Below are 24,895 nucleotides of genomic sequence, written 5' to 3' on the forward strand. Positions count from 1 at the left end.
CTCAGGAATGGCAACGCATGGGGGGTCCATGATACTGCTCATGTCTATAGGCGACGGTTACCACTTTCCATCAGGTGGGCCGTCAGCTTGTTTGCCATTCTAAGTTGAATAAAAAAAAAAAAGAAAAAAAACCTGGCAACATAATGCAAACAAATAACCACCCCCGAGAAGTAATAATATAATAAAAATACGGAAAGAAAGATGAATGGATTTAAAAATCAATGGATGGGAAGAATAAAAGAAAGATATAGCCTAAACAAATAAACTGGTATACAAACTGAAATTTAATACACGCGCTAATTCCCGGGGAGCCGTTAAAAAAAATTCACGACGAATAATCGAGCGATCAACACGCCTTGAGGTAACCAACAATCAAACACACATACCCACTTTCACAATTCTAATATTAGTAAGGATTTTAACATTGAGCAGTGTACTTTTTATTATAACGACACAAAGATGTAAAGTAACAATTATTTACACAATCATTATACATACAAAAATTTCCATGTACATGTATGGTTACTTTAGTTCATACATACTATGAGACATATTGCAATGTCACACAGTCGCGACGTCCAAACAAAACAGTTTTCGCGCGCGATTAAATCTAAACGCTTGTGTGTGTTTTTTTTTTTTATAATTTCTCACGACTCCAATAGGCAAAGTTTTTTTATCATTGATCATAATGGAATGGTAACCCCGCCTGTGTAGGGGGGAAAGGGATTGTTAGTAAAGAGGTCAAATAGTTCCATTTCTTCGGAGAGCAAGGGATTGTTAGTAATGGAGACTAAAAATCCCATTGCTAGCAATATACCCAACCAGGTCGGCTTGCTCACGGTTTCCCCTGGAAACTATCGTGGTTAATTCCTGATGAATTCGTCATGATGGGCTAACTGGCCTGTTTTCGTTCTCATCGATCACCCTTCACTGGTGCTCCGCCAGCGTGTCCCGTTAGCGCGGACGGGGTTACCATTTCATTTTCATCCATCAAAAAAAAATTGCTCCATTACTAGCAATATACCCTGTCAGGTCGACCTCCACGCTGTTCTCCCTGGAAACCATCGTGGCTACTTCTAGTAGAATTCATCAGGATGGGCTAACTGACCTGCTTTCATCCTCATTAGTCATCTATCACTGGTGTCCCGCCATTGTATACCGATAGCGCAGATGGGGTTACCATACTATTATCACCCATTAAAAAAACCCTGCCTGTGCTATCGATATATACTGGCGGAGCACCAGTGAACGATGATAGGTGAGGATGAAGCAGGTCAGTTAGCCTGTTAGAATTTAATAACAAATCAATCACGATGGTTTCCAGTGAGAACAGCAAGAAGATCGACCTGGTTTTGACCAGTTAGTTGGACCAGTATTGGGGCAGTTAGATCCCATTACTAACAATCCTTCCCCCCTCCCCCCTAAATAGGCAAAGATTATAAATATATGAAAAATGAGTAACCTCTGGAAAGGTTTGAAAGAATTGGCGGGAATTCAAAAACAGCAGACAAATCAGGAGCTGAATCGAAGCCAGTACTCGCTGGTGTCAACTGAGGAGGTCACGCCATACACGTTGAGACTCTGTCTGGGACTACCCGATGAGGTGAAGAATGATCCAGTTTTAGCGCCGTTTAAAGAGATATATGAGAAGGAGCACGGTGAGTTTTTTTTTATACAACTCAGAATGGCAAACAAGCTGACGGCCCACCTGATGGAAAGTGGTAACCGTCGCCTATAGACATGAGCAGTACCATGGACATAACAGAGTATACTGTTTCGCCCATGATACCTCCCATGCGTTGCCATCCCTGAGGACTCAGGTGTTATTCCTCTGTACCCAGTAAAATCACGCCATATCCCACCCTTCAAACCGAAACACAGCCATGCAAACACAACTGCTTCACGGTTGAAACACGAATGGGACAGAGGTACCCAAGCAATTGACTTTTGTACAAAGTTTTCCTCTGGTATTCGGTTTATTCGATTCTGTTGGTTTTTATGATCGATTTCAAAAGAACTTTATCAAAATTTATCATCATCATATCAGCCTTTACTGTCCATTGCTGGGCATAGCCACCTTCATAAGGGAGGTTATGCTATTAGATGCCACGCTTGGCAAGCGGATTGGTAACTGCAGTTTTGCTTTTGGTGATGTTTTAAGAGGGACGCTGCTACCCATCCCTTCGCCATAAGCATTTTTAGTCGCATCTTTAGATACCCACGGGAAAGGAAGGGATGGCCTATTCTATGCCAAGTCTTATGCGACAAAATAAAATGTACAAACATGTAATTGACCCAACCATTTATATGGTTGGGTCAATTACATTATTGTCGGCAGACGTCCATATGTAGTTCAAATTAAAAAAATATCCATTGTACATCCTCAAGTTTGACTCGTAGAGAACGCTACTAGCATTAAATCCGTTTTTTATATCATACTTTATTGTGGTTAATAAAGTTAATAAATATAAAAATATAAATAAATTAAGAAGTAATACCTAATAAATAAAAATTTGGTACACGTTATAAATCACAGTCAAAATGAATTTGTTTGTCTGTTGCTTTTTGGTGCCTTGACGGCTTAACTTAGCTATTTGGAATGGAGAAGGACATAGGGTCCTTATATTTATCCCGGTCAACGTTTATAATAATAATAATTCTGTATTTGGAAAATAAATCAAAATCTTTGATTACAATATTATTGAAAAGCAATGATATAAACAAAAGTATAAAACTATGTCACGAATACCAACACCCTTCTCCTCATTGCAGGATTCCAAAACAAACAAGTAAAAGATATAGTTAAGTTACATTAATGAATACAATTTTTTTCCCTGATATCTACATTAATTAAAAAAAATGTGAATTTAAAAATAGCAGCCTATATGTATACATACATACAAAGTCACAGATAATATCTAGTAAAAATACATTACAGGAGATCCAGGAGAGAAGGCTACCAGTTGGTCAGGTGCGACAAAACGGGAAACAGACGTAAATCCGAATCCATCAGTTAATGACGATGACGAACTGCAAGTACTATCTGATGAGGATGATGCAGAAGTAGCAGATAGAACTGAAAATAGAAACAAAGAAGACAAGGCATCCGTGGATAAAATGCAAGTTATTATTTATTTATTTATTACATCCACTGGGTGAGCCTTACAGTCTTCCAATACGCTTACCCAGGAAAGCATGAAAGATTTAACTCAAACAAAAAACGTCTGAACACAAATACTCTGTGGTCACTAGACGAAACTCCAGCAAGTTGGAGGCAAATACATCCAATTGCGGATACTGGCTCTAAATATCATTGAGTAGTTTCAATGCCAACTCTATTCTTCGCAACGGAACATCGAATACATACATAGTACAGTTTTTTGTACAGTTGTTTTTGTTACTAAGCAACAATATTTGTATGTATATATATATATATATATATATATATATATATATATATATATATATATATATATATATATATATATATATATATATATATATATATATATATATATAATTTTAATTTGACTATCAGGAAGGTTTCTTTAAGGAACGTACAGTACCTTAATCTTGTAAATATTTTATTGATGGGTGAAAATGGTAACCCCGCCTGCGCTAATGGCGGAGCACCAGTGAAGGGTGATAGATGAGAATGAAAACAGGCCAGTTAGCCCATCATGATGAATTCATTAGGAATTAACCACGATAGTTTCCAGGGAGAACTGCGAGGCGGTCGACCTGGTTGGGTATATTGCTAACAATGGGATTCTCAGTCTCCATTACTAACAATCCCTTTCCCCCCAAATATATATATTTGACAGCCACATTGAGATATAATAGTGCAATAATAGAGTATCAGGATACAGAGGAATTAAACCTTAGTCGGTTTTTCAAGACTAGTTGCAATAACTTTGTTTTTTAATTTTACTTTTCAGCCTCCACCGTAATTACAAGAAGAAGCAATATATTAAGGTAGGTATTTAGTTCAATGGTGATATTTTTATATCCGACTAGCTTTTTGCCCGCTACTTCTTATATGTAGTTTTTAAAAGGGGGTAACCAGTTAAATAGACTTCAAGATGAATTTAAGATGTTAAAATGGAACAAAAACACTTTTGCCCCGCAAAGAAAACGACTATTTTTGTTGTTTCCATCATCATCTTCCTACCCTTATCTCAATTATTATTTGGGGTCGGTGTAATATGATTTTATCCATATTACAAAAATATTTTTTTTATACAACTTAGAATGGCAAACAAAGCCTATATTTGGCTTATAGTTTTACGACTGGCCGCCTGCCTGACATCAATCCTCTTTGGGAATGCATTTGTTGGTGGTTTCCGCCACCTACGGTATGGAGGACAAGATTGAAGAAAAAAGGAAGGGAACGTTGGAAATGTGTAAAGGAAATTAGTAAATGAGAGGAATAAGCGACTTAAAGGGGGAAGGGGAGGGGGCACTGCAGTTGCGTAAAGGACTGGGACACTGCAGCGGCTCGGGAGGCCGGGGTCGTATACCCGCATGAAACAAAAAAATCGTATACAAATAGAAACCGATTAAATTAAATTGAGTTCAATTAAAGTCTAAATAAATAAACAAACAAACAAACAGTAGGATAACTCTTGAATCCGACATCGATATAAATCCAATCCATTGCCAATGACAATTTAATACTGTACTCATTTAACAACAGTTAAGAATTAGCTTATAATTAGGATCGATTTACAATAGTTTACATTGAGGTAGGATGCCTCCGTTGTTTATATTACATACATCTATATTAGTACAAGAGACCATTGAATTTTTTAAGTCAACAATTATGATATAGCTACCAAACATTATCACCATTTTTGTAAAGTAAGCATTTTTGTAAATATTTGCAGTCTATACTCGTATTATGATTTACCACAGGGAGACTTTGTACAAAACTCGATTGTATCATTCGTGTTTCAACTGTGAAGCAGTTGTGTTTGCATGGCTGTGTTTCGGTTTGAAGGGTGGGATATGGCGTGAATTCACTGGGTATGGAGGAATAACATCTGTTTCCTCAGGAATGGCAACACATAGGGGGTATCATGGGCGAAACAGTATACTCTATTATGTCCATGGTACTGCTCATGTCTATAGGCGACGGTTACCACTTTCCATCAGGTGGGCCGTCAGCTTGTTTGCCATTCTAAGTTGTGTAAAAAAAAAGGTTAGATGAAAGATATAAAAATAATCTTGTTTTGGACCCTCACATTGGTTCTAAAAATGACTGATAAAACTTAAGATTTACCAATATACGGGCTTTAACATTACATCTTTAAATCTTTTATTTATTCGAGTAAACAAAAATCTTTAACTACAGGTAACAAGGGATAAGTGTTATGTAAAAATTATAACACTAGTAGCGTGTTGGTTATTCTTTACGTCAACATTCCTGATGTACAACGAAAAACGTGATATCGACAGAAGTACTGCTATCACGAATGGAAAAGACAAACGTAAGTGCTATATAAAAATGTATTTTTTATAATTGTTAGAATTTGTAAACGATGTGCCTAACCTAATGATGGGGGGAAAGGTATTGTTAGTGATAGGGTCTAATTGACCCATTGTTGGGGGGAAAGGGATTGTTAGTAATGGAGACTGAGAATCCCATTGTTATCAATATACCCAACCAGGTCGACCTCTTCGCGGTTCCCCCTGGAAACTATCATGGTTAATTCCTGATGAATTCATCATGATGGGCTAACTGGCCTGTTTTTATTCTCATCTATCACCCTTCACTGGTGCTCCGCCAGCGTATCCCGTTAGCGCAAGCGGGGTCACCATACCATTTTCACCCATCAAAAAAAAAATTGACCCATTGCTAGCAATACACCCTACCCCGTGGAATTCGTCACCATGCCTAACTGACTTGCCTTTCATCCTCACCTGTGATCCCCCACTGGTGCCCAGCCAGCGTATCCCCTCGCAATACGCCTACAATTAGGTATTATTAATTCACTTATGTAATTATTAAAACATATTGAAGAAAAGAGCATATTTCTTTTTAAAAGGCCGGCAGCACACCTATGATGCCTCTGGTGTTGCGGGTGATCATGGGCGGCGGTAGTCACTTACCATCAGGCGGGTCGCATGCTCGTTTGCCCTTGTTATATAAAAAAAATTTACCCATGTAAAACTTTCAGATTACACTCTGCAATTATCTGATAACCATGCTTTTATCTTAGTGAAGCTATCTGGCCCATTTTTATCCGAAAATGATGAAACAAAAATGAATTCTGATGTACTGGCAAGATATCACAAAATGGAGGTGTGGCTCGAAAGACGAACATATAGTTATGAACAAAATCATTCTAATGAAGATTTCGATGTGGAGGTTAGAGATTTTTATTTATTATACTATTACTAGTTGTATACCGCGGATTTAGTCGCGCAAATTAGTATATAATATTTACTTATTAATTTTATTTAAAAGGTTTTGTACATTCACTTTTAATATAGATATCAGGTTATAACGAATATCTACACAGGCGGACTTATCCCTTGAAGGGATTTCTTCTAGTCAACCTTGAAAATCCGAAAGGAGAAAGTATCTATAGGATTTGTATATATAACATGACATAAAAGTCATATACTATATATATATATATATATATATATATATATATATATATATATATATATATATATATATATAATTGCTATTTGCTCTTCTATTACAGTTAATTATCTACTTTCTCTTTTTCTCGGTTTGCCGAATGGTTGACTGGTAGAGAACACCGTCCGATGTTAAGTCCGCTAAATGTACATAGAATTTTACTATGCATTAAAATTTATATATATATATAACACAGAATTACTATTAGACATATAAATAACTCAAGTATCAAGTGGAATGTAAAATCTTGTACGTTACTCTAGAATTTTTTTTTATACAACTTAGAATGGCAAACAAGCTGACGACCCACCTAATGGAAAGTGGTAACCGTCGCCTATAGACATGGGCAGTACCATGAACATGACAGAGTATACTATTTCGCCCATAATACCCCCCACTGCGTTGCCATTCCTGAGAACTCAGGTGTTATTCCTCTATACACTGTAAATTCACATTCATATCCCACCCTTTAAACCAAAACACAGCCATGCAAACACAACTGCTTCACGGTAGAAACACGAATGGGACAAAGGTGCCCAAGCAATCGACTTTTGTACAAAATAGAATATGTTCAATATGTATACCTACCATATTTCATTCAATTTTTCTCTGTCATTAAAACACAATTCAGTAACAGACGTCTCTACATAAGATTCGCATAACTAACTAATTTCCATGACTGTCACCTTACTCGCTTGACGCTTTTGACCGCCATAATAAAATATATAAATATGTATATATTTTATTATGACGGTTTATTTGTACAATTGTAGACTGTATAGTCTACAATTGTACAAAGACAACATATAATAATGAGCGGAAAGGCATAGTTGATCATTATTAACATATAAATATAATAATACAATTATATTGTTGGTTGGGGTTAGTAAACGCATTGGATTCCAACTTCATTGCCAGGAATATATCAGGTCGTTCTCCACATGGTTTCCAGTGGAAACCATTGCGGTTGTTTCTTGTCGAACTCGTCACGATGCATTGCTTTTATCCTCATCCATACTCACTGGTGCCTTACTGACATATACTGATAGCGGAGTATGCATACGACGGGGTTGCCACTCCATCTTCACCCATTAAAAAAATATATTATCATTGTAATAAAATGGTACAACAAAAAGCCATGATATAAAAATTTACCTTTTATTACCCCAAGACGTTTCAGTAACATCCTGCTTCGTAGTCGCTTAGCTTGTAAGCACTTTTGACAGTGCATTGATCAATTATCCAATTGTTGAAACTAAGGCTCCCCCTTAGGGGGTTTTGCCAGTTGTTGCCACGCTTGGCAGTCGGGTTGGCAACCGCAGTTAGGCTTTAGAGATGTTTTAAAAGGGACGCTGCTGCTCATTTCTCGCCAATATTTATTATATTATATAATGACTCCGTAAGCGTAAATATGATATGTTTTCTGACCAGAATAAAAAGTAATCCTTCATATCATATAATACCTTACACGCTATAAGGTAACAAACAAACTCACTATCACATAATATTAGAACAATATAAAATTTATATATTAAAATAGTAGATACTCTTTATTGTTACCTCTAAAAGATTACAATAGTAAACTTAGTAAAAATACAAAAAAGATATTATAAGAAAAGGTCGCACTGAAAACAATAGGCGGCCTTAAAGCTAAAAGCGATCATAGTCTTACCAGATGGTGACTTTGTACAAAAGCCTTTTGCTTGATAACCTCTATCCCATTCGTGTTTGTACCGTGAAACAGTTGTGTTTGCAGATATGGCAGTGCATTTACAGGGTACAGAGGAATAACACCTGAGTCTTCAGGAATGGCAACACATGGTGAAGGGACTATGGGCAAAACAGTACACTCTGTTATGCCCATGGTACTGCTCATGTCTATAGGCGACGGTTGTCACTTTCCATTAGGTTAGCCGTCGGCTTGTTTGCCATACCTTAGTAACTTATTGCATAAAAAAAAGATCTCTTCCGGGCGATTTCTGAATGAATAGAAGATGGAATCGTACTTTTTATTAATAAAAATATATATTAATTTTATTGTTTGTACATACCAGGCGTCCGAGCGTTGGTTGATCACTCTTCAAAATGACAACCAGTTGGACTTCAATGAAGGCGAACCCAGAATACACAAGTTCCACCACAAACCAAACAGCACACATACAAACAACACATACATCATACGTATGAGGTCCACATCGAATCGAACCGTGCCATTCACTATAAGTTATACAGCGTCACCGCTAGATGTCACCACAGGAGTCGTGTACGCAGTTGTGTTACTGTCTGGACTATATCTGCTAATTATATTTGAGGTAATTACTTTTTAAAAATAACGAATACTTTTTAACAGAAGCTTTATATAAATCTTTTGGGAACTTTCAATGACCATGATCAGGTCCTGATCAATACCAATTGATATGTACATACATTCATTCATACACAGAACGCTCAGGCTGTGGAGTGAGCTCTCTTCCGAGGTTTTCTCTAGGGACTACAGAATGGGGTTCTTTAAAGAGGGTACATTAAGGTTTCTACAACGTCGGTAACGGGTACGTGACACCTCTAGTGTTGCAGGCGTCCAAAGGTTACAGTAACCGTTTACCATCAGACGGGCTATATACTTGTTCGCCACCTTCGTCGTATAAAAAAACAACTTCGCCGTACGAAGTAAAAAGTCATTAAAAATGTATGGATATTATTAAAATTTTCAATTAATATCACAGATACCTGTTTTAATAATGACTTTGTGTTCTGAAGAACTTTTTAATATGATGTCTACCACCTTTCACCATCGCACCGCTTGCCATCAACAGGGAATCCATCCTCTCGCCTCAGAACCAAAATGATTACGCATAGTGCGATTTCAGAGGAGTTTCCTTCCGGGAACACTCAGGTTTTGGAATGATCTTCCTGCCAAAGCTTTCCTCAGAGACTACAGTATGGAGTTCTTCAAAAAGGATGTATTAAGATTTCTTAAGGGTTGGTAACGCACGCGAGACATCCCTGGTTTTCCAGGCATCCATAGGCTATTGTAAATCCGTTTACCATCAGACAAACCATATGGTTTTTTGCCACCAAAGTAGTATGCAAAAATAAAATTTTACACAGATTGTTAACAGGACCATGGCGGTTATTGTAATGGCGACTATGTCGTTAGCAGCGCTGACTTTAGCTGGTGAGCGACCATCGCTCCCAGAGCTGATATCCTGGATGAACGAGGAGACACTTCTGCTACTGTTCTGCATGATGTTACTGGTTGCTATTACAGCCGAAACTGGGATATTTGATTTCTTGGCTGTTTTTACTTTTGAGGTTAGAATCTATATTAATAAATAGCTTTAATTATGATATTCATAGAATTGGTTATTTTATATGTAAAAAGTTTTTTGTGACACAAAATCTTAAATTCTCGCAGGTGACAAAGGGTAAATTGTGGCCAATGATCTATCTTTTGTGTGGTGTGACAGCGCTGCTATCAGCATTCACTGACAACGTTACTATTGTTTTGCTCATGTCTCCGGTCACTATAAGGTTCGTAGGCTTATTTTTTTGGTAGCTTTTTGAGTTACATGTATTAAACCCTGTCTGAATTATTTTTTACGGGTGTGAATAGAATAATAACTCCGCCTGTGCTATTGGTATATACTAGCGAGACCACAGTGAAGGATGACAGGTCGGGGTGAAAGCATGCCAATTAGCCCATCGTGACGAATTCCATAAGTAATTCTTTTGAACCGAGATGGTTTCCAGGGGAAATCACGCAGAGTTTGACCTGATCAGCAATCCCTTTCTCCCTGCATTATTAGTTTACGCTAGCAACACCAGTGAGGGTTGATAGATGAAGATAAAGTTAAGTTAGTTGGTCAATCGTGACGAATTTACCAAGGATTAAACAATGGTTTTCAAAGTCGAAGGTATATCGCTAATAATCAGGGTGGTCACCAGGTAGATCATTAGTTTGACTTCTGTTTCTACTAAAATAAGCATTCGTTTCCAGGATATGTGAAGTGATGGGCTTAGATCCAGTACCAATATTGATGTTAATGGCAATATACAGCAATGTTGGTGGCACAGCGACTCCAATTGGTGATCCGAGCAATGTCATTGTGGTCTCCAATAAAGATGTTGCCGAAGCTGTAAGTATACGAATTTTTATATAAAAAAATACGTTTTCTTATTTATAAGTCTTATAAGAATCTCAACTTTTTCAGGGTATAAATTTTACAAACTTCACCGCTCATATGTCACTCGGCATATTATTGGTGTTCATACAGACGTCTCTACAGATCCGTTATATATATAGAGATACAAATAAATTACGGCTAAAAGTACCAGCAGATATACAAGGTGTGTATATTTGACTTAGCAAATATCATCATTGATTCATTCCTGGTGAATTCGTCACGATGAATTCAGGTCCGTTAGTTTACTGACCTGAATTCATTCTCACCTATCTACCTTCACTGGTACTTCACCAGCGTACACCAATAATGTAGGTATTCATAAAAAATACAAATGACGAGATATCTTGATGCAGTTGTGTTTACATGGTTGTATTTCGGTTTGAAGGTTGGGATATGGCAGTGAATTTACAGGGTACAGAGGAATAACACCTGAGTCCTCAGGAATGGCAACGCATACGAGGTATCATGAGCAAAACAGTATACTCTGTTATATCCATGGTACTGCTTACGCCTATAGGCGACGATTACCACTTTACATCAGGTGGGCCGTCAGCTTGTTTGCCATTCTAAGTTACATAAAAAAAGAGTATTATGTTATAGTATTATGGTATATATATCGCAAATTAAGTATTAAGTAATTTAGTAGCGTATTTATTTGTATCTAATCCCGTTAATCGATACCTATAACCAATTTAATTCCAGAATTACATCACCAGATTTCAATATGGCGGCGAGCGAAAGACTCTCTCCCTCATCTTAACAATGGAGTGAACGTCATCAGAGAAAGACTGGAGAAGAAAATAGAAAAGTTGAATGAAAAATTGGACACACTCATTCGAGAGAACAGCAAAGGGTCGTGTTCAGAAGAAACCTTTCTAAACACTTTAGCAGAGTTGAAGGAACACGTAAGACTAATTAATTTTAATTATTTTAATTAGAATAGAAAATATTATATATATATATATATATATATATATATATATATATATATATATATATATATATATGCAAAAGGATGTTGGCTCAACTGATGCTGTGAGTGTCCCAGTACAATGTGTACAGTTGCACCGCTCTGGTTTTCAACCAGTCCCTCTCTTAATAAAATACAATAAAAATACAAACGTACAACTGCAAAATGGGTGATAATGAATCTATCGTTCAATGATAGCCCATCGTGACGAATTCAACAAGAATTGTTCACGATGGTTTCCAAGGAGAACCACGTGGAGGTCGACCTAACAATAGGGCTGTCAAAATCCATTGCTAACAATCCCTTTCCCGCCTACAATTGTATGTTACAATATTATGCATTACTAGTTTTTAATCAAGATTTCGTTTACATACTGGGATGAAAAGAAATTTATGTCGTAATGATTGGTTGTTTATAAGGAACTAAGAGATGACAAATTAATTCTTTCATTATTATAATATTAGTATGGAAAATAGAAAAAAAATCGATCGATCGAAATCTATTTGCATCGTATATTGGTCCCATATTAATTTTGTAACTATTAAAGCTACAGCTTGTAGAGCAAAAATTTGCATCTAAAAACTGAAGCAGTTTTCAATACGATAATAAACAGTAGACTAAGTATAATGTTTATTTACACAGATATTTCCAATATTTTTGCAGTACAAAATCCGAGACAAAGTGCTGCTTCTGAAGGCTATGGTGGCCACAGCATTCGTTGTCGTCATGTTTTTCCTGCATTCTGTGCCTGAACTTAGTAAGTACGATTAGTTCTACTGTTATTAATAATGTTATAACTTGACAATATCTGTATATTATTTTATACAAATATTGATATGATTTTAATAAGAACAATGGAAGTCAAAAAATATTTTTTATTTATCTGTCAATATGTATGTTTGTTTCGGCACCACGCAAAAACCACTGCATCAAATTTTATGCCGTTTTCACACTTGTGTTTCTGGAGATCTAACTTAAAATTTGGTATGTTTTATTTTGATACACCATGCTATAAGTTTTTGTTTTTTTTTTTTTTATATACAAATTAGAATGGCAAACAAGCTGACGGCCCACCTGATGGAAAGTGGTAACCGTCGCCTATAGACATGAGCAGTACCATGGACATAACAGAGTATACTGTTTCGCCCATGATACCCCCCATGCGTTGCCATTCCTGAGAACTCAGGTGTTATTCCTCTGTACCCAGTAAATTCACGCCATATCCCACCCTTCAAACCGAAACACAGCCATGCAATCTTATTAAAGTTATCTATTTTATTGATTTTCCTTCTTCTAAAATCCACGCATACGAAGAAATGAGCAAAAAGCTACTATCAAATATATGCTCGTATTATTTCTTTTTTAGCGACTTTCTGAAGAAAAAGTTCTCTTTTTGTCTTATTTTTTTACGAATATGTTGCGTTATTATATATATTGCTAATTCTAAACCTATTATCACAATCTCTTTGATCCAAATTCTTTTGATTCAAATTTTGTGTTAACATAAACAACCATTTGTCTTTACGATACAAAAATAACATGTGATTTCCATATTAAAATGTTCATTTCATCACTAATTTTGAACTGATTTTTCTAATCCTTTTTACAATTCATGGGCTCTTCGTGGTTAAAAAAAAAAACAGTCACTTCAAATATGAGATTAGAAGTCGCTACATTTTGCGGAGCAAAATCTGTAAATGTTATAGCAAAATATTTTTGGTCTTCAGATCGTATATCGTTGGGTTGGACGGTACTGCTTGGTGCCATTTTGTTATTGACACTGGCTGATCGTAGCGACCTAGAACCGATTCTACACAGGGTCGAATGGTCTACGTTACTGTTCTTTGGAGCTCTTTTTGTCTTCATGGAGGTAACTCTTATAAAATATTATATATAACATAGAATCAGCACACACCCCATGCAGTCTTTAGAAAAAAACTTTGGCTTTTCAAGTAAACTTTAATTGAATTAAAACTATTTTTACATATTTATATATTATTTTTAGTTTCACCATAAGAACACTCAGGTTATGGAATGAGCTCCCTGCCGAGGTTTTTCCAAGAGACTACAGCATGGGGTTCTTCAAAAGGGGGATAAAGAGGTTTCTTCAGGGTCGGCAACGCGCGCGTAATACCTCTGGTATTGCAGGCGTTCATAGGCTACGGTAACCGCTTACCATCAGGTGGACCGTATGCTTGTTTGCCACCTCAGTGGTATAAAAAAAAAGAATAATCATCATAATGCATAATTTCAACCGTTAACTTTTCTCTGCTAAAACTGCTGCCTTACCCATAAAGGGGAGTTTTGCAAGTAGTTGCCATGCTTGGCAGGCCAGTTGGTAATCGTAGTTAGGCTTTTAGAGATGTTTTAAGAAGGACGCTGCTACCCATCCCTATACCATTGACTTATCCCTATACCGTTAACTTCCTTCAGTCGCCTCTTACGACACCCACAGGAAAGGAAGGGGTGGCCTATTCTATGCCTGGACCACACGAACAGATAAAAATAATAAGGATTATTATTATGTTAATAGTTTTCTATATTTCAGGCACTTTCCAAACTAGGTTTAATAGTATTTATTGGCAACCTAATGGAGCAGCTGATCCTGATGGTTGACGAGAGAGCTCGACTCGCTGTAGCTATCATAACAATTACTTGGGTAAGTACTTACCTACATTTGTTTATTAGATAGGTTACTAAAAGGTGACTAAGACCTTTCTTGTATAATAAGTAAGAAAAAAGACTTTGAAAGAAAATGGTCTGTTATTTAAAATATACACTTCATATATTTTTATATATTTAAACGTTCTTACTAACTTAGCCCTTACCACTTATAAATTTAAAAGTGACCTTATTATTTGTTACCTCTTTACAGAACGGCTAAAACAATCATTATGATATTTTGGATTTTTTTTTTTATTTTATACAACTTAGAATGTCAAACAAGCTGACAGCCCACCTGATGGAAAGTGGTAACCGTCGCCTATAGACACGAGCAGTACCATGGACATAACAGAGTATACTGTTTCGCCCATGATACCCCCCATGCGTTGCCATTCCTGAGGACTTAGATGTTAGTCCTCTGTAAATTCCGCCATAAATTCACGAAACACAGTATCAAACACAACCTTCATGGTTGAAACCGATCTTCTTTAAAAATCAATATTTAAACACAACTGCCTTCTATTTTCGATAGAATTCTTCTGTATCACCAAATCAGCTAAACACAGCCTTCGCTTTTGAAGAGTGCGACAATTTGTCTCGATTGAAGAAGTTAACTGGTTCTTTGTAGAGCAAAATCAACTTTTTCTAAATTGTTTACTTGTAATTTGTAATTTAGGTATCGGGACTAATCTCAGCGTGTGTGGACAATATACCGCTGACGACGATGATGGTGAGGGTAGTGGTCTCCATAGGATCCAATCCAAACCTGAACTTACCCAAGAGCCCTTTAATATGGGCTTTGCTCTACGGAGGGTGTTTGGGAGGTGAGGTTTTAAAAAATTAATAATTTAAAAAAAAGTTCAAAGGAATTTTCTCCCGTGAATGCTTAGGCAACGGAATGAGCTCATTTCCGAGGATTTCCCTAGAGATTACAATGTGGGGATCTTCAAAAAGAGTATTTTAAGGTTTATAGATAGATAGATGGATGGACGGACGGACAGATGGACGGATGGACTGACTGACTGATTAACTGATTTATTGATTGACTGATGGACTGACTGATTGATTGATTGACTGACTGACTGATTGATAGACTGGCTGACTGACTGATTGATTGACTGACTGACTGATTGACTGACTGATTGATTTACTGACTGGTTGACTGACTGATTGATTGACTGACGGACGGACGGAATGATTGATTGAATGACTGATTGACTGACTGATTGATTGATTGATTGCTTGACTGACTGACTGATTTACTGACTGACTGATTGATTGATTGATTCTCCTCCCTACATCATCATCTCAACCATTATCTGTCCAGTGTTGAACATAGACCTCTCCCATAGACTGCTATAGAAGATTATCCAGAGCCGCCTACATCCATTGATTCCATTTAATGCATTAGAAGTCGTCACTCCATCTAGTGGGAGGTCGTCCTAACTGCGTTTGTTCATATTAGGTCGCCATACAAGAATCTTTCTTTCCCATCGATTATCGGTCTTTCGAGCTATATGACCAACTCATTTATTATCCTTCTATCCTCAATATGCCTGTATTTAGGGTAGTAGTTAGCTACCAATTAGTTATCTACTAATTTAAGAATAACTTCAATTATTATGATTCCAGGTAACGGCACTCTTACGGGCACAACCGCTAATGTGGTTTGCGCAGGAGTGGCGGAACATCACGGCTACAAATTCACATTCAAAAGGTTCTTTAATACAGGCTTTCCCATCATGGTGGGGCACTTAATCGTCGCCAGCGCATATCTTTTGATTTCACACTGTTTATTCGAATGGCATTAAGTTCTAGAAGATTCTAGATCTTTGAGTATTATTTTGCAAATATTTAATTCATTTATTATCATCAGTATTATATGCTAGCTTTTGCTCGCGACTTCGCTCGCGTATGGTGTTTGAGTGGTGGAATTTCTAAAACGTTGAAAATTATTTTATTTATTTCTAATCAAAGAACTCCCATACAAACATTCGCCTCCTATTGCATCTTTTTGGAAGTGAATTCTCCAAAAGCCAAAGTAATCATTCTTAATTTGAAATACGTATCTAACTTCTACAAAAAATTACATAATTATATATATATATATATATATATATATATATATATATATATATATATATATATATATATATATATATATATATATATATATATAGAAGAGATAACACAATTTAATTTTTTTTATTAATTAATAAAATTGAAGTTAATGAATAATGTGTGAGATAACACAATGTCATTTTATTATTAATAAAATTATATTTTAATTACGTAAAATATCATGTGTGTTGATTTAATAATTCATTTTATTATATATAAAATCCTATATTTTATTTACAGCTATAATATATATATATATAATATATATATATATATATATATATATATATATATATATATATATATATATATATATATATATACAACTATAGATAGATAGATAGATAAACACTTTATTTGAGCCATTTATGACACACGTAAATTAATAAATAAATTTATACAATCTCATTATTTACATTTTTTCAAATATAAAACAAAAGATGAATATTGGAGATATGTTTTCACCAAGTGTGTCGCAGTGACCCAAATAGGCTACACAGCTCAGTGATAGTTTTGCTTAAAAACAAAGCACTGATTTTCAGCTGCAACCTGAAGTATGGCTACACGGACGCGTGCAACAAACCCAGAGTGTAACCTGTGTAACCAATTTAACAGCAAAAGGTAAAATTATATTATATAGATACATACTTATATAGATGATACAAAAATAATATATTTCATTAATTAATTAAACATAATATTTTAACATATATAAATAATAATTCACCACAGTAATTATGTTTACTTAATGTAATTACTATAATGTAATTTCATATTAAAAATAAAACATATTTATTTATTTTATATTTCAAATATTGTTATCATTTATTTTCTTATTATAAAAATTAAAATGAAATGTATAGTCTTGCCATTGTGTAACGAAAACTGTTACATTAGTTAATAGAGAAATATAAATAAATAAGTATTTTCTCATTCATACAAAATCGATTAATTATGTGAATTCATGGTACGTAATTTCAAAATTAAATACATACAGTTATTTATAAATACACTGAATATTTCTTTATTATTGCTTGTATTAATTTTAAATGAAAAAATACCACCTGTTGACTCAATATACTCGTATAATATTTTGTTATTATTCACTTAATTTTCAATTTCCATGTAAGTTAATTTTTGAACAAAAATATTAATACTTAATCTACAGGGGGGAAAGGGATTGTTAGTAATGGAGTTTGACAGCCCCATTGTTAGCAATTTGCCTTATTAGGTCGACCTCCACGTGGTTCCCCCTGGAAACCATCGTGAACAATTCTTGTTGAATTCGTCACGATGGGCTTACTGACCTACTTCATCTACTCACCTATCATCCTACACTGGTGCCCCGCCGGTGTATACCGATAGCGCGGGTGGGGTTACCATTCCATTGTCATCCATTAAAAAAAAATACTTAATCTACATTGCTATCGGAATATTAAAACAACCTAACAAGTTTATTATGCAGAATAAAAAACAAGCACAATAAAATTGTATTTATCTAATTAAAATCATGTCATGTCACTTGCGTGTCACTGGATCAAAGTTTTTAGAAAATCTTCAAATACATTCCATAGACAAAAACCGTTACTGTCAACTTTACAATTTTCCAATTCGAGCAATTCGAACTGTGGTGGATTACTCAAAGATAACGGTACACTGTCCCTTAACTGTTTCATTGACTGATAGATAAAATTAATTTTCAAAAAATTCTGTCTGGACACAGCATCGTACCATTTTTGGAAAACTATTTTACCGCCAACGGGGACTAGTTCGTGTTGATTTATTAATGAATACGGTTTAAAACCCATCCCTTCAAGTAATGTATACATATTCGCATCGTGACCCATAAGTAAAGTCACTTTTGGCGCCACATTATGTCCTAGACATAAATCTGCTATATATTTAATTAGTGGTTTTGCTATATCTTTAGCAACTAGAGAAGTATTAAATATTACATTATGGAAGCCTCTACTCAGTGGCATAATTTTCCCCCACTGTTCCTGATCATACAAATATCCCCAGGCAACAATATTAATAGGAAATCCTTCATAGTATTGCATGACAAAAGCATCAACTACAGAGTTACCAATTTTGATTGGTCCCCACAAATTTGGTTTCTCATCAGGTACAACAATAATATTATTTTTATCAGTTTTTAAATTACACTGGTGATTCGTTTCACAAAGTTTTGAATGATTATAATCTAAAATATTTCCTAAAAGATCATACGAATCGTTCAGTTTTAACGATTTTAAATGTGCCTTCATTTCTTTAATAACATAATCTTTGAAAGCTGCAGTTTTATTATGAATAACTGGATTAAATATAGGATCTACAGTGCTGCTATAATGGATAGTAATATTACAGTTGGGGAATGCCCGGTTTACAAAGGCCTCTGCGGAAGCTATTGTCCTTTGTTTTATGTTGGCATAGGCGTAAAAAACATCCTCAGCAGGACAACCACTCGATAATACACTTTCTTCTTTCAGCCAGTCAGAGAAAAATCCACCCATGTATCCTTCAAGTAAAGCACCTTTAGCAGTCAAGTATCCACTCTTTTCCTTCCACGCTGGCCAAGTCTTCGGTGTCATAATTTCCAAGTATTTAGACAATGGCGTTCTCAAATTATGTCTACTTAAAATTATCACTTGTTTCATATAAAATCTCTTTTCTGTATTTACAATCGTAATACTGGCACAAAAGAATAAAAAATATTTTATAATATACATTTTCTACGACACAAAGAAAACACTTCGCTTTGGGCCCACGCCAACAGAAAAACTGTCATCTTAATTTGTTAATTGCGAAAGCAGTAACCTAATAATGTATGTATGATAATTATTATGATAAGTAATACAAATTAATAATAAGCTGATGTTAAAAATAACCTTGTGCCTACATTGAGAGACAATTAATAACCAATCATTATAATTAGATACTTATTCTAAAGCTACCCATTGACATTTCGCAGTATGTTTTTTATAATACAACGAAACACAAAAAAATCTTATTAATTGATTAATAATTATAATAATTTGGCATTATGAACATTATCTTCCATAGGTTTCCATAGGTTATATTTCACACTTTTATACTAAAACAAAACATAGTAATGCTAACTGAGATATTCTTTGCCAAAAGTAAGTCAATGGCGCATTGTCAGTTAAACGTCAAAGTCAAAAGTGACACTTATAAATTGGATTTAATCTATGACGTTATTTTTTAGTGTTGTCAGTAAAAAAATATACCAATTTATACTAGGTAATACATATACCGTGTCGGTCCCGGCATAGAATGGGCCACCCTTTCCTTTCCCGTGTATGTAGTAAGAGGCGACTAAGGGAGGGCGTAGGATGGGCAACAGCATTCCTCTTAAAACATCTCCAAAGGCCTAATTGTGTTTGCCAACCCGCTTACCAAGCGTGGCAACTAATGGCAAACTCGACAGAAAAAATGCCACATTTAAACTAATTATTAATACTCTGTTAACTAATTATTAAGTCTCAAATATTCAAATTAAAATAATAATAAATACGTGAATATTCCCAAATTCTAACTTCAATTTCTTAGAGATTGCAAGAAGTGTCAATGACATCATATCGATAGTATTGATACAACAAATTGACGAAGACAAACAGGTCGTTACATACGCAACTAAATATATTAATTATATACAAATAAAAAAAAACCATAATTTCTTTAATGGCCGCTGAAGAAACAAATCAAATTATGTCATCCTTAATCAATTGTAATAAAAGATTTAAATTTTTATCTTATTTGTGACATTTTAAATCCCAGTAATATATTTGAGGTTATATCGTCAATAATATATTTGCTAATTGTGAGCCGATTTTGACATGTATTTTACCTAAATCGAAAAGGAAATTCTTTCGTATTTGTCGTATTATTTGTATTTCGGTTTTAAGGGTGAAGTATCCTATGTTTTTTGTACAAGGTTTTCTTCTAATAAAAGAAAATATGAAACATGAAAGTATAACACTTCAACCTTCAATAATGACAATTTATTCATACATTGATCGTGGCAAAACCAGTAATTTTGACTTAAAAATTAATTTACTGACCCGATTTTAATAAATTTTCTATTAATTAGTTTATTAATTTTTTTAATCAATTATTGTTCGACTATATTTCCTTTTAATTATAAAAAAGAAATTTCCTAATTGGTTTATAATGATGCATTTATATACATATCGATAGATAGATAGATACTCTTTATTATTTCCTCCAAAAGATTACAATAGTAAACTTATTGTTGATATAAACAATTACAAGAAATAATCACAATGAGAAAACAATGTTAAAAGATATTATTTCTGAAGAAACACAACCGAACTGAGAACCTTCTCTTTTTTTAAGTTGATTATAAATACACTGTTATATGTGTGATATCATATATTATACACGATTATTACATAATATGTACATAAAATATTGTTAAGTTTTAAAATTATTAATTGTTAAATAAAATTGTTCGAAAGTTTTGAGCTTATATTTGCTTATAAGTATCGATAAATCATATAACGATAGAATGTGCATGGTGCAGCACTGTTCCATGCTTACACTTACGTTTCACGCACACAAATGTAATTTTGGTTTCGTTTTTGTGGTTGCATTTTCAGTCTGTTACGAAGTTTATGCATTATGGTGACCCAAGATGCCCTATATAAAACTGATTTGAATTAAAATAATAAATATACATGATATATGTTACAAATTTCAATAATCTCTTTTGTATTGATCCAATGTCCATTAATTTTGACGATTAAAGTCACCGTTGTTCTTTGCTGTGCAAAGTCATTTTTACTTTTTTTTTATTTTAAAATAAAAATAGCATGATCAATATTTATTTAGTTGCGATCAAATAGCTGATTTCTTTGTAGAGCAAAATGTAATTCTTCTTTATAATAAGTATAGAAGGAAATAATAACAGTAACACGTGCATTGGTTTAATAATTATAATTAATTTACTACTGTTAATTCGTTGATAGTTAAAACTTTAAGTTTCTTTTTATTTATTATTTTTTTTGGGAAAAAATTAATCTAACATTGTAAGAATTTTAACAAAATCGTCCCACAAACAAAATCCTCTTTCATTAATTTCGCACCCCTCAATTTCCATTGTAACTGATTTTGGTGGATTCTCTGACGACAGTGGAGTGCCGTGTCGCAATTGTTTTACGGTTTGATACACATAATTAACTTTCAACAAGTCACGACCACCTTTTTCATCACTCCATCTTTGAAATACCAATTTCCCGCCAATAGGCGTCCGTTCATATTGATTTGGCAATTCGAAAGGTTTAAAACCCAAACTAGTCATAACAGAATTCAAATTAGAATCATGGCCGACCAATAAAGTTAACTTTGGCGCGCTTTTCTCATTAAAAAAAATATTTGCCATATATTTTATCAATGTTTTTGCGACATCTTTGGCTAAAATGGAACTACCGAATCTTATGATTTGATTTTCTCGTACTATATCAGATAACAACCTCCAGTCGTGTGTTTCTATCAATTTTCCCCATGCGATGTCTTCTTGCGCAAATCCTTCATAAAGGCTCATAAGAAAGAAGTCTGCTACGGAATTAACGATTGACAATGGTCCATAAATATTTGGTTCTTCGTTAACTTCAAATATGATATTATTATTATCGTTGACTAGGTCACAGATTGATTCAGTTCTACAGATATCAGAATTTTTGAAGTCGATTATTTTATCAATTAATGCATATGCATCTTTCATATTCAACGCATCTAGTTTATCTTTCATTGCTCTAACACCAATTTCCTTAAATTCATCTGTAACATTATGTATAATTGGATTAAAAACAGGATCCATTTTGTCTGTATTTTTGGAGAAAACAGTGATGTTGCAATTTTTGAAAGCGGACTTGACGAATGCTTTTGCCGTTTCCTTAGTGCGTTGACACGTATTCGCGTATACTTGAATTTCGTCTTTCGTAGGGCACGTGTCGTCAATTAGACCTTCTTTCTTCAACCATTCTGCAATGTAGTTAGCAATGTAACCCTCCAGTAATGCTCCTTTTGCTGTTAGATGTGTCACTTCAGTTTTCCATGTTGGCCATTCTAGGTCCGTAGTTCTTTGCAAATCATCACTCAACGGTGCACGAATGTTATGTCGACTCAATATTAAAACTTGTTTCAATCTATACCCCTTCTCGCCGTGCACTCCCACGCAAAAGAGAATTATAAACAGAAATGTTGTCATCATTTTTCGTCACCGCACAATTATGTTATAAGAACAATAAAATTGTTTTCATATTATATTATTTTATCAATTTATTCTTATCTAGTATCCGAAACGTACACTCAGACGTGCGCGCCGGATTACGGCTAAAACAATACTGAATGAATATGAATACGTACAATTTCAGCGAATCCAATTTGATTATCTGTACCGTCACGACGTACTTACAGATGGCTCTCAAGAGTAACTTTATTAGATAGTAACGTAATAAAAATAATATTAGAACATCGTTAATACTTGGTCAATTTATCAATAAAATCACTTTTATTGTTGAAATTCGTTAATTTAATAATTTTTTTATTTGTATATTTTTTTTATATTTGATTTATTTATTTTAGATTTTTAAATTAGGAAAATTTTTTAGAATAAAAAAAAAACAACTAAAGTTTAATGACTATCAAAATATGATTTGAAATATTTTTGAATATGAAAACTCTATGCTTATGTTCTAGGAAAAATATTAAATCTGTTACTTTTATTATCAGGTAATCATTGTTACCTTTCCACTTGGACTTATATGAATAACATTATAGTATAAAATAGAAAATACTTATTGCTAGAAAAACACATAGTTACAACAGAAAACAGAGAAATATATGAGTCTACGCAATGGTATATAAAAAAAAAAGAAAAAAAAAAGAAAACAATAATTGCCATTTGTTATATTAAATTTTCAATTTTTCGCCGCGTTCTGTTTTGCCAAAGCTTTTATTTATTTATTTAAATAACTATATTGACCAAAATTAAATAAGGTACAAAAGGCGAACTAAATGCCAAAAATGCAAATAGTAAAATTTTTGTCTGTCTGTATGCTCGTTATAGAAAAATAAAAATTCTCGATCGATTTTAACGAAACTTGGTACAATTATTCTTTATACTCCTGAGCAAGTTGTAGTATACTTTTCATCACGCTACGTACAATAGGAGCAGAGCAGTGAAGGGAAATGTTGGGAAAACGGGAGAAGTTACACCATTTTTAAGCTTCCGTCGCGTGTGCAGCCTTAATGGCCAGTTTTTAAAATGTAAAAATGTCCACCCGTGCGACGCCTGGACGGGCCGCTAGATTTTAAAATAAAATCGCTTCGGTGTGATAGAATGATGAATATAATAATGATGTCGACCTACAGATAAGAGAAACAGTTATTAATATCATACCTAGGTATAGTGGCTACATAATTAACGTATCTATTGAAGGGTCATAATATAGTTTTATTGATGATATCTGTATTTTCAACTGCATTTTAATTGGGTTATTTAGATTCATAAATTAGAATAATTGTTATTCCAAATTTTTTTTTTCATATATCTACATTTGCTATTTAATAATAATAATATTTATTTAAGAAAGATACAGTTGCATAAGGTACAATTTACAATTTTTACAATTTATATTCAACGAGGAAATATCTACATTACCATCAGTCCCCAAACTAGGCCACACCTGTATCTTGGGGGCTATGATTCTAAATTCTAAATCAAATAATTACAGTTGAAATAGAAATGCATTAGTATTGATATTACCCACAGATAATATAATTAATAAATTATATTATCTACTAAAAATAATAATATAATAATACCTAAGTGCCACATAATTTTTTTTGATGGGTGAAAATGGTATGGTAACTCCACCTGCGCTAACGAAATACGCTGGCGGAGCACCAGTGAAGGGTGATAGATGAGAATTAAAACAGGCCAGTTGGCACATGGGCGTTGTTATGAATGAAACAGTATACTCTATTGTGTTCTTAGTTACTGTTCATGTCTATAGGCGACAATTACCACTTTCCATCAGGTGGGCCGTCAGCTTGTTTGCCATTCTTAGTTGTATAAAAAAAAATACGTCGCTACTGTTCACCTTCAAGACAGAGCCCGAGAAACGTTGCAATTCAGTGATGCAATGATGCAAACAATTTTTTTTGCAAAACCTCGAGCTTCATCGAGTGAAACGAATTCATTAAACGCATAACTTGAACGAAGACTCCATTCAGCACGACGAGAAACCCATGCAATAT

General features: G+C 34.3%; 3 protein-coding genes across 9 annotated transcripts; 1 reads left to right on the forward strand and 2 right to left on the reverse strand.

Annotated features, from left to right (window-relative positions):
• Positions 1–530: 530 nt before the first annotated feature.
• On the forward strand, positions 531–16,558 carry LOC113509179 (P protein-like). Of its 7 annotated transcripts, none has more exons than XM_052893136.1 (17): positions 531–620; positions 1,430–1,658; positions 2,939–3,119; positions 3,939–3,975; positions 5,354–5,489; positions 6,222–6,370; positions 8,707–8,964; positions 9,761–9,964; positions 10,068–10,183; positions 10,650–10,788; positions 10,864–10,999; positions 11,539–11,741; positions 12,470–12,563; positions 13,534–13,676; positions 14,340–14,465; positions 15,147–15,294; positions 16,103–16,558. In XM_052893136.1, exons 2-17 carry the CDS (start codon positions 1,454–1,456, stop codon positions 16,279–16,281), a joined length of 2,454 nt encoding a protein of 817 aa, XP_052749096.1. In that variant the 5' UTR covers positions 531–620; positions 1,430–1,453; the 3' UTR covers positions 16,282–16,558. The 7 variants fall into 7 exon arrangements, with proteins under 7 accessions (XP_052749096.1, XP_052749089.1, XP_052749095.1 ...); XM_052893129.1 differs by having other exon boundaries at positions 6,180–6,370; positions 16,103–16,557; XM_052893135.1 differs by having other exon boundaries at positions 6,180–6,370; positions 14,355–14,465; positions 16,103–16,557.
• A 355-nt stretch (positions 16,559–16,913) lies between these two features.
• On the reverse strand, positions 16,914–19,775 carry LOC113516514 (glucose-1-phosphatase-like). Its single transcript, XM_026900931.3, has one exon. The coding sequence runs from the start codon at positions 19,318–19,320 to the stop codon at positions 18,121–18,123; it is 1,200 nt and encodes a 399-aa protein (XP_026756732.2). The 5' UTR covers positions 19,321–19,775; the 3' UTR covers positions 16,914–18,120.
• Positions 19,776–20,806: 1,031 nt separating this feature from the next.
• LOC113518005 (glucose-1-phosphatase-like) lies at positions 20,807–22,990 on the reverse strand. Its single transcript, XM_026902752.3, has one exon. It carries the CDS (start codon positions 22,842–22,844, stop codon positions 21,648–21,650), a length of 1,197 nt encoding a protein of 398 aa, XP_026758553.2. The 5' UTR covers positions 22,845–22,990; the 3' UTR covers positions 20,807–21,647.
• Positions 22,991–24,895: the final 1,905 nt, after the last annotated feature.

The sequence above is a fragment of the Galleria mellonella genome, unplaced genomic scaffold (genome assembly GCF_026898425.1).
Source record: "Galleria mellonella isolate WM207_F2 unplaced genomic scaffold, CSIRO_AGI_GalMel_v1 utg172, whole genome shotgun sequence".
Lineage (NCBI taxonomy): Eukaryota > Metazoa > Arthropoda > Insecta > Lepidoptera > Pyralidae > Galleria > Galleria mellonella.